This window comes from Pongo pygmaeus, chromosome 15 (assembly GCF_028885625.2).
Source record: "Pongo pygmaeus isolate AG05252 chromosome 15, NHGRI_mPonPyg2-v2.0_pri, whole genome shotgun sequence".
In the NCBI taxonomy this organism is placed as follows: Eukaryota; Metazoa; Chordata; class Mammalia; order Primates; family Hominidae; genus Pongo; species Pongo pygmaeus.
Window position 1 is genome coordinate 29204615 of NC_072388.2, and position 14123 is coordinate 29218737.

At 34.7% G+C, this 14123-nt stretch overlaps 1 protein-coding gene across 4 annotated transcripts in view; it reads right to left on the reverse strand.

Annotated features, from left to right (window-relative positions):
- STRN3 (striatin 3) overlaps positions 1-14123 on the reverse strand; it is a 129996-nt gene that overhangs the window by 11508 nt on the left and 104365 nt on the right. For 2 of the 4 annotated variants that reach the window (XM_054448288.2, XM_054448287.2), the window contains 5 exons: positions 10101-10241; positions 4675-4808; positions 3162-3337; positions 2932-2979; positions 2193-2314 (listed from right to left, as the gene is read on the reverse strand). In XM_054448288.2, coding sequence (XP_054304263.1) covers positions 2193-2314; positions 2932-2979; positions 3162-3337; positions 4675-4808; positions 10101-10241 — 621 coding nt within the window. The remainder of the gene's footprint in view (positions 1-2192; positions 2315-2931; positions 2980-3161; positions 3338-4674; positions 4809-10100; positions 10242-14123) is intronic. The other 2 variants (XM_054448290.2, XM_054448289.2) reach the window with 1 other exon arrangement.

Genomic DNA, 14123 nt, shown 5'->3' on the forward strand with positions numbered 1-14123 from the left:
ACTCTCCCAGTATTGCCCATTCTTATAGCTTAATGTATCATCTGTATAGAGAAGACTGTCCATGTTTTTAACTTCAATCGAGATCACTTTGGGCTCCTTATTTGTATATTACCTACTTGATATTGTCATCCTTTAACATGCCTAAAATCTGAACTCACCATCTTAAATCTCCTCACACCTGTTCTGCCCCCGTTTCAATAAATGCTCCCATCACATGCTCAGTTACTCACATCAAACACTCAGGACTGAATGTTCTGAATGTTTGAAATGTTCTGAAATTAGTGATGATGGCTGTACAACTTTGTGAACATAGTAAAAACTACTGAACTGTAGACTTTATTTTAAATTTTTTTTTAGAGATGGGGTCTTGTGGCTGCGCATAGTGGCTCATGCCTGTCATCTCAATACTTTGGGAGGCTGAGGCAGGCAGATCACTTGAGCCCAGGAGTTTAAGACCACCCCAGGCAACATGGCCACCATTTCTACAAAAAATACAAAAATTAGTGCGGTGTGGTGGCTCACACCTGTGGTCCCAGCTCCTCAGGAGGATGGCTTGGGCCTGGGAGGCGGAGGTTGCAGTAAGCCAAGATCACGCCACTGCCCTCCAGCCTAGGAGACAGAGCAAGACTGTTTCCAAAAAAGAGAGAGAGATTGGGTCTCACTCTCTTGCCCAGGCTGGAGTACACTGGCACCATCATAGCTCACTAGAGCCTTTACTTCTCACACTCAAGTGATCCTCCCAGCTCAGCCTCCCGAGTGTCTGGGACTATAGGCATGTGCCACCCCATCTGGCAAATCTTTAAATTCTTGGTAGACATGAGGTCTCACTGTGTTGCCCAGGCTGGTCTTGAACTCCTGGCCTCAAGTGATCCACCCACCTCGGCCTCCCAAAGTGGTGGGATTACAGGCGTGGGCCATTGTGTCCAGCCTGAACTGTATACTTTAAAAGGGTGAATTTTGTGATATGTAAATTATCTCAGTAAAGCAGTTAAACACATACAATCAAATTAAGAGTCACCACCCATCACTTTATCTACTCAACATAATTTATCAATAAATCCTGTCTATTCTACCACACTTGCTCAGCGTATCTTAAAACCACTTCTAAATGCTCTGCTACCACCACTCTAATCTTGGCAATATCGTCTGTCACCTAGTTTACCGGACTACTATATGACAGCAGCCTCCTAACTGGTATTTCTCTTTCCACTCTTCTCGCCCCCAATTTATTCTTCTCACAACAGACACAGTCACCTTTTTAAAACCTTACATTTATCAGATAACTTTCTGGCTTAAAACTCTTTACTGATAAAGTTTCCTTTTATCCTTCAGATTTTGGCTTGAATGTCACTATTTTAGAAAGACGTTTCTTGACTAACTCTTCTAGAGAAGGTTCTGCCTGTTACTCCCTCTCACAGTACTCTATCTTCTTATCATTTATCACAATTTGTAACCACAGATCCCATCCCTTCGCTTATTTGTTTGATGTCTCTACTTTCCATTAGACTAAATCTTATTTCTTGACATAGTGCTTACCCACAATGCCTAGCTAATGTAGGCACAAAGTGTGTGTTAAATAAAAAGAACAAAGAGTTCATAAACATTTTGTTTTAACTTTATAATTATTGACAGTGCCCTTACAAATATATTTGAACACAGGTACAGGTAGGTGTTTCTGTAGAACAGATTTCTAAAAGCTCCATTTGTAAGTCAAAGGAGGTTTCTTTTCTTTTTTTTTTTTTTTTTTCCATTTTGAAATTAAGAATGTTTTTGTAGATATGAGCTAAGAATAACAAAAAAATTTTTTGGCTCCAAAAAGTTTTAATGATTTACACCCTTGCTGTTGGTTCCACTGTCTTTGGCTTAATATTTTTAAAATATATAAACTATTTAAGTTCAAAATTTTGTTACTTAGACTACATTTTGTTTCCTTCTTTTTGTAACTACTACCCAAATTAACATTTTAATCAATATAGTTTTTTTAACAACAGAGAAAGTATCAATTCACAGGCCTAAATACCCATGGCATGACATTTCCTAATTTTTCTCTTTAATAAAGCAATTTATTAGCAAATGGAAGAACTAAATGAGGTGACTAATATAGCTTTAAATAACCTTGTAATCATATTTGAAGTATTTACTTTTGTCAGCTCCATTCACTTAAAAAAATACATTTTGATCATTTTACTTACCATATGTATCATATGGATCCACATTGGGACTCGGCATATTCCACCACTGGATGGTTGCATCAATACCACCACTAAAACACTGTTCTCCATTAGAACTAATAGCTAATGACAGAACAGGGCCACTATTGTAGGAAGAGAGGAAAAAAAAATTACTGATAAATTCTAAGAAGAAACTCAAATCTCTATTCCCCCAACCTCTGAATTTATGTAGTATCTAAAAACTGTTTTAAGAGAACATGTACATCTGACTGGCACTTTTTTTTTTTTTTTTTTTTTTTGGAGACAGAGTCTCACTCTGTCGCCAGCCCAGACTTGGAATGCGGTGGTGATCTCTGCTCACTAAAACCTCCGCCTCCCAGGTTCAAGCGATTCTCCTGCCTCAGCCTATCAAGTAGCTGAGACTACAAGCGCATGCCACCATGCCCAGCTAATTTTTGTATTTTGTGGTAGAGACAGAGTTTCACCATGTTGGCCAGGCTGGTCTCGAACTCCTGACCTCCAGTGATCTGCCCGCCTCATCCTCCCAAAGTCCTGGGATTACAGGTGTGAACTACTGCATCTGGCCTGAATGGTACTATTATATTCATATTCTCACCAATACAATTATTAAATAGCTATTATTCAAGTAATACATCTTTTCTAATATAAAACACTGAGAAAATTACAAGGTTTGAGGACTGATAAATAATATTTAACAATAATTATGATGTTAATTAAATACCAATTCAGTAAAACTTACATGTGGGCCCTAAATGTGTAGATAGGCTCTACATCTAAAGAGGCACTCCTAAAAGAGGGGGAAAAAGGGTAGGGGAAAAGAAGGCAATTAAATAACTATGAATCACTGGTTGATATTAAATAGTCATTAGATCAAATGTGTGCATTAAAGATATGCAACAATAACGAGGAATAATTACTTATATTAGCAAAATTGGAAGAAATACACCAGGCTAACATTAAAATACTTGCTTTTTGGCAGGAACTGTTTTTTGCAGGTTCCAAAGTTTCAGGGTATGGTCCTCAGAAGCAGTAACCAGCACAGGTTCTACAGGATGAAAAGCTAATGCCCGTACTCCATCAAAATGGCTACGTAGTGTATACTTGGGATTCCATGTCTTTCGAAAGGCATCTTTATTAGCAGGCAACTAAAAGGAAAGAGCACAATATTTAGTGGTAAAAGTAGTAAACTGGAAGGCATGTGGAGTGTGTGTTTGTTTCTTTTTGGTGTGTTTAACACATATATTTAAAACTGTTGGCTAAAATGTCCAGTGGAAATTTAATGTACCTTTAAAACTTTCTAAAAAAGCTTTATCATTTAATAATAACTCAGAATAATTTCATTCGCCTTACAAATAGCCTAGGTCAAATGAAGAGTTCCTTAATCTGTTTTTACCTATTAAGCTAAACCCAAAGCTCCTATTAAATGTCAGATGAGAACAAAATAACTACCAATGCTGCAATACTTTACATGAAAAATAATTACATAAGTTATTACAAATATCCAACGGTACAGTATTAACAGTAAAGTTGTCATTTAGAAAATGTATTAGCATGTGAAATTATTAAAGGCAGCAAGTTAAGGTACTTTCTGAAAGTCTGAACTAAAGACCCTTTAAGAATATTTTTATCCCATTTTCATAATTCTTGATATTGACAGAGGTTTATCTTTTTACCTTCACATTTCTCCATCTGTAAAGATAGGCTGTGAAACCACTTCTAAAGCAGTCAAAAGTTTACTGGAATTTAGTCGCTTATATACTTAAAAAAATATATTAATGAGAACAATCCAGCCCACCAAAGGCTGTCTCTAAAAAGCATGCTAATGTTAAGTATAAAACGTGGAAAAAAGAAACTCATCATAAAAAGAAAAAAAAATTGCTGAAAAACTGCAATTAACATAAAGACCTAACAAGTATAGTTAACTCTCAATTGAAATATTAATGTCTAGAAAAAATTAAATCCAAGACAAGTTTCACCTCTAACACTGGACTCCCCATCCCTTCCATCCACTCCCCAACCCTCTAATGAAGAAGTATTCAGGAAATGATGCAAGCTAACTTTAAAATGTTCAGAAACTTTAAAATATTTCCTTAAGAAAATAAAAGTTCAAAAACAAAACATGCTTTTTAAGAAGTATTCTGAAGGCAAATATATGATTCAGGTTATTTTTTTTCTTGTTAACACCAAAATATGGCTCAATTTGAGATAATTGAGAGTTGACTACTCAAGATGTATTTACTGACCAATATATATTAATCATCTCAAACTTCTAGTTAATCCACCAAAATACCTAAAAAAAAAATTAAAATACCACAAAGAAAGTAGTTATAAAAGAAAAACTACATGTCACTTCAAATCAACACATTGACACAAACTTATCTTTTCCATGCACCTTGACATTAATTCTGTTTTATAAGTGATTCCAAAAAATAAGGAGCCTTCTATTAAATCATTAAAAAATTAAAAATAAAACTGCACTTACATCATAACTATAGTCTGCATCATTTGTTACCGTCAAGTCTGCAAGGTCTCCAAGGCCCAGTACACTTAACAAAACATCATCAGAACCCATAATAAATGACTTGCCTCCTCCAGATGGAAACGTTATTGGTTCAGCTATAAAGAACAAAACCGCTTCTTAAATGCTGAAAAATCATACAGTACAAGACAATATTGTGGGGAAAATTTAAGCACTTAACAGTTACAATATTCAGTAATATAATTAATTTTTATTTTCCCACTTCTACTCAAAAAATCCTGTTACTAAGCAGTGTTAAACAAATGTGTTGGAACTGTGGTGTAGTAACTGTCCACAAATAAAATGTGCACTAGATATATTATTCTGGGGTGGAAGTTGGGGCACAAAAGCTTTGTCTGTCTAAATCTCTTATCACTTCAGTACAATTATAACTATAGTTTACATGTTAAATAAGAAATAGGACAAATTTTGATTAAATAATGGAGTTAAATATCAGATTTTTGCATTCATGGGGGGAAACCTCTACCATGGACCTCAAGGACCTCAAAGTAGTCATACAGTATTTTTTAAATGTTAATAGGTTGTCGCTAAGTCCTTCTGCTTTCTAACGAAGTACTAGGCATCCTAGTCCCTGATAAAAACTAGTACAAACATTGAAATGTAAATGATTTACAGTCAGCTATATACTATATCAGTTCACTAGAATGAAGCTTTAATTGTTCAGTCCCTTCAGTAACAGCCATGGTCTAGGAAAAAGTTCTTCCACCAACAATGTCAGTTTCCTTTCTATAAAAGGTTAATCCATGTGGTCTTCAGAATGTCTTCCAGCTTTGTTTATTTATTTATTTATTTATTTAGAGACACAGTCTTGCTCTGTCGCCCAGGCTGGAATGCAGTGGTACGATCTCGGCTCACTGCAACCTCTGCCTCCTAGGGTCAAGCAATTCTCCTGTCTCAGTCTCCCAAGTAGCTGGGATTACAGGTGCCCGCCACCATGCCGGGCTAATTTTTCTGTTTTTAGTAGAGACGGCTTTCACCATGTTGGCCATGCTGGTCTTGAACTCCTGACCTCAAGTGATCCACCTGCCTCGGCCTCCCAAAGTGCTGGGATTACAGGCGTGAGCCACCGCGCCCAGCCTGTCTTCCAGCTCTAAAGCTTTGACTATGATTTTTATTTTAATGTCCCATTCTAGTTACCATGACATTCTAAAATGAAGCAAGTAATCTTGACCACAGAGCTTTAATTTCTGATCAGATTTGCCATTTCAATTTCAAACTAAACTCAGGTTGAGTTTCACTTAGTTTTCTCAACTATATCATGTGCATTATTACAGCTTTTCATGTTAATATTAGCAGTTCCAATTATTTAAAATGTGTTTTCCTTTCTATACATACTATTGACCAATTAAACTCTGCCATAATTGAATGACTATTATCTAAATATTTTGTTGTAAGTCATAGTTTAAGCAACAATCTTCAATATCATTTCAAATATGCTTTGAAAGCAAAATTTTAACATTAAGATAACAAGGGAGAAATACTCAAATCATAATATAAAACTCAATATATGAAAACACACTTAAACTTCATGAGCAAATTTAAAAGGGAAACATACAAAAAATCAAGCTGATTATCAATTTTTAAAAAATTCCCATGAAAAATGATATAAATATGCTACAGGAAACACAACAGGTGTAATGGAACTTGACAGTCATCACTAATACTACTGGAAATAATTCTGAGAAGATACAATTCATATATATACTATGGCAAAATAAAATTCAACTTTACTTGGAATATTTTGTTATTTTATTATTTTATCCTATCAAAGTAAGCTATATAATCTGACTCAAATAGGGCTCTAAAATGCAGCTCTGATTCAGCTACTTGATCTAAAATGAATCTGAAAGCACCTGACAGAAAATATATAGAGATATTAAGTAGTACTTAATCTTTCAATGATGACACTTATTGAATCTGAATAATCTGTAGCACTGATCTTTTGATCTTTTCCTACCAATTATTAGTATGCAGTTACTGGCAATACCAGAAGCAGCTAAAAACTATAAAATCAATAATTTAAACTTATGTTTAAGGATAATTATATAAAAGTCATTAGATAATATTTACTCAAAGCATTTTTCTCTAGACAAAGAAATATTTTTACTTTAAGCTCAGGGAATTTGTTTCTAAGAAAAGTCAGAACAAAATGCCACAGTTCCTCCCACTCACAATTATACAAACATTCACTGACACAAATCTCAAAAGCCCAATAAAATAACTTTAACATAACAAATGATTTTGCAAGACTATCTCTGATCAGCCACTGACCAATTTAGGAGCATGTGAAGGGAAGTGTCTGGACATCAGTTTTACTCGAGTTTTGGATTAATTGTACTTAACAAAAAATTAGTATTATACTCATTTCTAATTAATCATATGACCACATTTCTGTCCTTTTCTCTATATACACACATATATTTTATGACATATTTATGTAGATATTGCAAGCTATTCTGCTTAATCAGTATTTATTTACACATACATGTGCAAAAATTCTTTTACACTATTACCTCTGCTTTCCATATTACCCATCACTGTGGCATATGGTAATCACAGCAGCTACTCATTTGTTTGCCCTTATTTCCCTGCAGAGGGAACTAATTTCTATCCTAAAAATTCATTTTATTAATGGTAATATAATTACCCATAATATAAAAATGTCATTAGTAATTCAAAGAAAAATATAATTATTTAAACAAGCAGGTTTTTTTTTTTTTGAAAGTCTTGCTCTGTCGCCCTGGCTGGAGTGCAGTGGCGTGATCTCGGCTCACTGCAAACTCTGCCTCCTGGGTTCACGCCATTCTTCTGCCTCAGCCTCCCGAGTAGCTGGGACTATAGGCGCCCGCCACCACGCCCAGTTAATTTTTTTGTATTTTTAGTAGAGACAGGGTTTCACCGTGTTAGCCAGGATGGTCTCGATCTCCTGACCTCGTGATCCTCCTGCCTCGGCCTCCCAAAGTGCTGGGATTACAGGTGTGAGCCACCGCGCCCGGCCTAAAAAAAAGTAGTTTTAATATCTTCTTTTTTTTTCTAATAGAGACAGAGTTTTGCTATGTTGCCCAGGCTGGTCTTGAATTCCTGGGCTCAAGTGATCCTCCTGCCTTGGGCTCCCAAAGTGCTGGAATTACAGGCATGAGCTACTATGCCTGCCCTAGTTTTTAACTTAATGATGGAAATTTAGGAGGCCTAAGAGATTTCATCAAGTAATATAACAATACTAGTATAATGGGTCTATAAAATACAAGGTCTTTTTCAGACTTTTATAACTAATCTTCCTTTTGATGGACACTTATGATGAAGGAGACCTGTGGCTCGCATATTGAACTCTTTTTCCCAAGAACTTAGTCCAGGTAACAGATTCCATTTATACCAGTGGCAATATGGTAGGTCTCAAGTCTTTAGCAGCAATAGTCTAGAAGATTGTAATGTTGAAGTACCACTCCTAGAAAACAGACATTTGTTCTTTATAAAATGAGGTAGGACACGGACTTCAAAAGTAAAGAAGGAAGTTGGGGACTGCCACTGAAAATAAGGAGATTATGTACTCCAAAGCTGCCTTCTTAGCTTGAAGTCAAACTCACATCTCTTTAAATAACAAATTCTAGTAAGATCGATACTTCAAAAACTGTAATGAGGTTCACACTTATCAAATCTCTCCCCTCGCCCTCCTACTAGCATCAAGAAACAGATCACTGATCTATATTCTTTCTTTAAAACACACACATAACACATAAACAAACACACAGAGAGCTCTAAGTTGGTTTTTGTGTAGAGTGTGCCTTGACTGGCTTTTTCCATAAGTCATTGGTTTGAAACATTTAAAAGGGTCCACACTGCTAACATGGCTTTGCCTTAAACTGCAAAACCTGCAGTTTAAATGTACATTAATTACAAAAATTTTAGCAAGTTGTACTATGCATATTTGGCAAAACAGACCAAAAACGAAGCAAAATCACCACTAAATGCATAAAATTAAAAAAAAAAAGAGTTGCTATGTGTATTTTAGAAAATACTTCTAAAGTAAAACAGGAATATATCTCAATAGTGGAAATGAGATCTGAAAAAATTAACAGACACTTTTATTTTTCATTCATTTTGTTTTGAATGATTTTGTTATTTTAGTGATTTTTTTTAAGGTGAGTGAAGTAAATGGTAAATTATGAGAGGGAAAAAATGCAAAATTATTTAATTGTAAGGAAACTGTGCCACTAGGGAAATCTCAAAAGGGAACAAGATGCATTTAAAAATGTTTGACTGGGACATCAAACAAACCCTCTTTACACAGCAAAGGCAATAACATCAATTAAATTTAATACATATGCCAAATTACTGTATCTCATATGTCACAATAATCTTTGGTTAAAAATTCAGATTCAATACTTATAAATATCTAGACTTAGAGTTATACATGATTCAACTGTACCTATATATCTTCGGCTAAAATCAATTTTGGAAAAAATGTTTAAGTAGTACTTTCATTTCCTACACATTTCTGGTTTAGGCAAATTTTATAAAATTCATTACTAGGTAGCATATACTTGCTACCAAGTTAAAGAATAATGATGCTGCCTTATTCTCAAATGATTAATTTAGGTAACAGTGACATATATTTTTTGAAGTAATATATATTTAAAGTAACAGATTGGGCACTGTGGCTCACACCTGTAATCCCAGCGCCTTGGGAGCCAAGGTAGGCAGATCACTTGAGGTCAGGAGTTCGAGACCAGCCTGGCCAACATGGTAATATTCTGTCTCTACTAAAAATACAAAAAATTGGCTGGGCATGGTAGTGTGCGCCTATAGTCCCAGCTACTTGGGAGGCTGAAACAGGAGACTTGCTTGACCCCAGGAGGCAGAGGTTGCAGTGAGCCGAGATCATGTCACTGCACTCCAGCCTGGGAGACAGAGTGAGACTCCGTCTCAAGGAAAAAAAAAAAAAGGTTCCAAGCACAATGCCTGGCACCACAGTTGTCTTCTAGTAAGTCGTAATTATTATTAGTTGCTAAATTTAAGCAATAAGACAAAATGAGTAGTTTTTTCCATATGTATTATTTTAAGTTTGTTTTTATAAATTACTATTTTCCCATTACTGGATCTGTAGTTAAAACCAGATTTAAGAAAAGACTCCGAATTCACCTATGATGGAAACAACTCCTCACATTAAAAACAAAAACAAAATATAAAGAAATAGAAACCAGAAATGTCAAAATCCCTAATTAATTACATAAAGAGCTTGCCCAACACCTTCTCTAAAGATCATATAAAATGATCATCAGCATTTTAAACAGTAGCCTAGTTGCATTAAGATGTGATTTGGATTTAAGGTCTTCCGAAATGTAAATAAACATGGTAGCTAAATTTTGTACCTTCCTCTGCTCTTGCACCTTCATGATCAGTCATTCTAGTAGAGGCTGACCTAGACTGATTAATGATTCCTGAAGGGATGTGGGGCAGCTCATCATCTCCCAGATCAGCTATCATGTCGTAGAGTTTTGTCCTGTTGGCCCCTGTAAATTAATGTCAGCAGTAGAGGTTCATTTAATGGCTACCGCTTGACTTTCCGGCAGCCTTTAAAACCAATTTATTAACAAAACAGACTATTAACAAGTCCCAGTTATTAAAATATCAGAAAATTAAAGATGTCTTCCATTTTCCATACCATCCCCCAAAACACATTGAGTTTAAATATTTACTATTTCTGTGGAGAGAGAGATATATATAAAGATACATATATATATTACATATATATCTCTCTCTAAAGAGATATATATATATCCATAGAATACTTTAGAGAGTTCTTTAAAGTTCTGTAAGCTCACAGACACAGAAGGTATCATTAAAACAAAGGAAAATTTTGGTGTTTAAGGTTAACATTTACCAGTGTAAAGAATAAAACAAGGGCTTTTCAACATAATTCACTGTTTTAAAAACTTAACAAAGGAATAAGTACAAGTAATTTTTATGAGGGTGCAACAAACAATTAACTTTCCCTGGTGTTTCCATGGATATTTTCCTGCCATGTTAGTACAAATTTGTCATTAACAAATCAACCCCAATTTCTTTCAAAAATTTTTTTCATTTTTCCCAAATCTGAAAAACCTGATTTATCCATGAGATAGATCTCTGAGTTTCTCATGATATGAAAAGTCAGCACTGTCATTAGCCATTAATATAAGGCAAGAATTTTGGCTGTTGCCTGGATAATTCAGGCCAAAATATATAAAACTCAAAAGCTTCTGTAGCATTGTGGAATATTCTTTAACTCTGAACTTTAGAAATAGCAGAATTATTTATTTCGAATCATATATTTTGAAAGAAAAGTTTTAAGAATGTCAGAAAAAAATACTTTGAAAAGACAATGTTTTATAATCTACATAAGTTTAAAAAAATAAAATAGTTAAGTCCAAGGTCAAACATTATGACCTTATATTTACTAACATCAACATTAAAGGAAGAATTCGACTGCTATATAGTAAGTTCACTGTGGCTATCTGAGTGTAAGTAACTCTAAGAACTATTACGCATCTATGTATCCTTAACAAAATGCCAGGCAATTAGATGGTAAAACTTAGTGGAAATAGGTGGACTTTTATACATTTATTGGTCCTATTTTAAAGTAACTCCTAATTTCTTAGAAATGCTTAAACAACTCTACTTCTGGATTAGGTAATATGTTACGTAGTCTGAATTTCCTAACTAATAATAATGAAGAAACTCAGTGTTACCTGAGGATTTCCCCCCCACAGAGAAATGACTGTAAACAAATTCTCCAATAAACAAAAAACTGTCTACTGGATGTCCAACCACCAGTTACATTCAACATAAAAGAACATAAACATTATTCTTTCTCACAAAATAGCTCCCTTTTGTAACCTTCCCACTTAAAATGACTACCACCACTATTTATTTAATTTCGCTTCCTAAAATTTTGCAACTACAACTTAATTCTTCTTCAACTTGTAAAATTATAAAACGGCGGGGGCTGGTTTTAAAAAAGGATCTTCCTTTAAAGTATTCTCCAAGTTTATCTCTCTATTGACTTTAATCAAGGCTTTCAATCTTATGAATTACTACAACAGACTCCTAATTGGTTTTTCTATCTCCGAGCTCCATTTACTTTCAATCACATTTATATACTACAACTAAATTAATTTTCCAAAATTATCACATTTATTATATCTCCCTTCACTCAGAAACCACAAGTAGCACTTCCACACTCTTTGGATCAAAGTTAACTAAAATCATGTACTTAACCCTTTCATGTGCTTCATGATCTGATCCTATTTTTTCTACCCCATCTTATCTTTTAATGATCCACAATACAAACTCCCTTCATTTTCCAGTCAAAACAGTTTCCATATAGTTTCAGTGTTCACCGAGGTTACTTCTGCAGTATTTTGTCATATTTGTCCTCACTCATTCTCAGAAAGGTGAGAAGGCTTTCTACACACACACACACACACACAAACACACACTTCCTTATCTTCTAACATGCACCTCAGCCTATCCAAATTCTACCCATTCTACCCATTCCTCCACACCAGTTCCATCTCTTCTGTAAAGCTTTTGTTGATCTTTCAATGTTCTCTTATTTGTGTGTAACATAAAATGACTTTATTAAATACTACCTTGTAAATAATTTAATTATATGATAGTTAATGTGAAACATAATAAAGGCTTGACAAAGTTTTGTTACAGACAATGTAAAGTCAAAATCTTTCTGTACACATGAACTGGGAGATATAGAAGGGAAAGAAATTAGGAGATATTATGGAAGTTACTGTTCAAACTGAGGATCCCAAATTATATAATATTATTTACATACTATAGCCAGATAGCTTCAGTATGACACAGTGCCAAGTTGAGGAAATGATGAAACTTCCCTGCTCTAATCCTAGTTTCTCAAAAGCTGCCAAAAGATGAAAGCAGATTTCATTTAGTAGTAGTCTTTACTCTATTGTGCAGAGCATCTTTCAACTGCAAATTTCATGTCTTCGTTTTCTTTCTAAACCTATCCAATATTCTAAATATAATAAATGCAACAAAACAATTTCAAATAAAAAACATGAAGTCTTATCAGCAATGAGAAAACTGTACTAGTATATAACAGGATACTAGACAATATTAATATCAATTTTTAAAAGCATATTTGAAGGCCCATTAAGCACTAATTAAATAAAAACTGAAATTTATAGAAGTACAAATACTTTCTCTAATTCTTATATAGCAAGAAAAACTTTTATTTATTTTTTAATTTTTATTATTATTTTTGAGACAAGGTCTTGCCCTGTCACCCAGGCTAGAATGCAGTGACACGAACATGGCTCTCTACAGCCTTGATCTCCTTGGCTCTTGACCTCCTGGATTCAAGTGATCCTCCTGCCTCAGCCTGCCCAGTAGCTGGGACCACAGGCATGTACCATCAAGCTTGGCTAATTTTTAAAAAATTTTTGTAGAGACAGGGTCTCACCATGTTGTCCAGGCTGGTCTTGAACTCTTAGGCTCAGGCAATTCACCTACCTCAGTCTCCAGAGTAGCTGGGACCACAGGCATGCACTACCACACTCAGCTAATTTTTGTATTTTTTATTTTTGTAGAGATGGTCTCACCATGCTGCCTAGCCTGGTATTGAGCTCCTGGGGTCAAGCAATCCTCTCTCCTAAGCATCCCAAAGTGCTAGGATTGCAGGCATGAGCCACCGTGCCCAGCTAGAAAAACTTTTCTACTACTATGAATACAACCCACCTACCTCTTAACAAATACAAAGTCCTATATAAATGCATAATCCTCTAGACTGACACAATGAAAAACATACTAATTATGCCACGTGTAAGCCAAACTATACACTACTGTTACGTTTTCAAATTCCGCTCAAACACACACACTCATGCCATGAAATTTATCTTCCTATGCCCTCTATAACTGTAAGTAAAATAGTACTTTTGAACAAATCTAACATTTTCCCTTTCTCAAATGAGCCCTCCCTTTGTTGATCAACCTATATTCTGAAGCTTAACTGTTAGCAGGCAAACAATCTGGAAAAGATAAGCTTATTTTAGCAAGAAAATTTAGTTAAGTCATGTTTGCTAGATCTGTTCTATTTTCTATCATAATTGAAGCTTTCACAGCTTTATTTAATTTATTTAAGACAACTGTTGTCTTAAATAAATATGAGATCACAATAATAAGAAAAAATAACTTCAGCTGCAAAGTGACTCTTCGGTTTTAAAAAGTGCTCTGATTAAAGAGTATCAATCTGATACATTCTGATCCTAGGCAAAATATCTAAGTTATTTTCTTGAAAAGAAAGAAAAAAATCCCGAGTTAAAGGACATCAATGTTTGTTTTTAAAGAGTGAAATTAAAGCCAGAAACATAAAACCACATGCC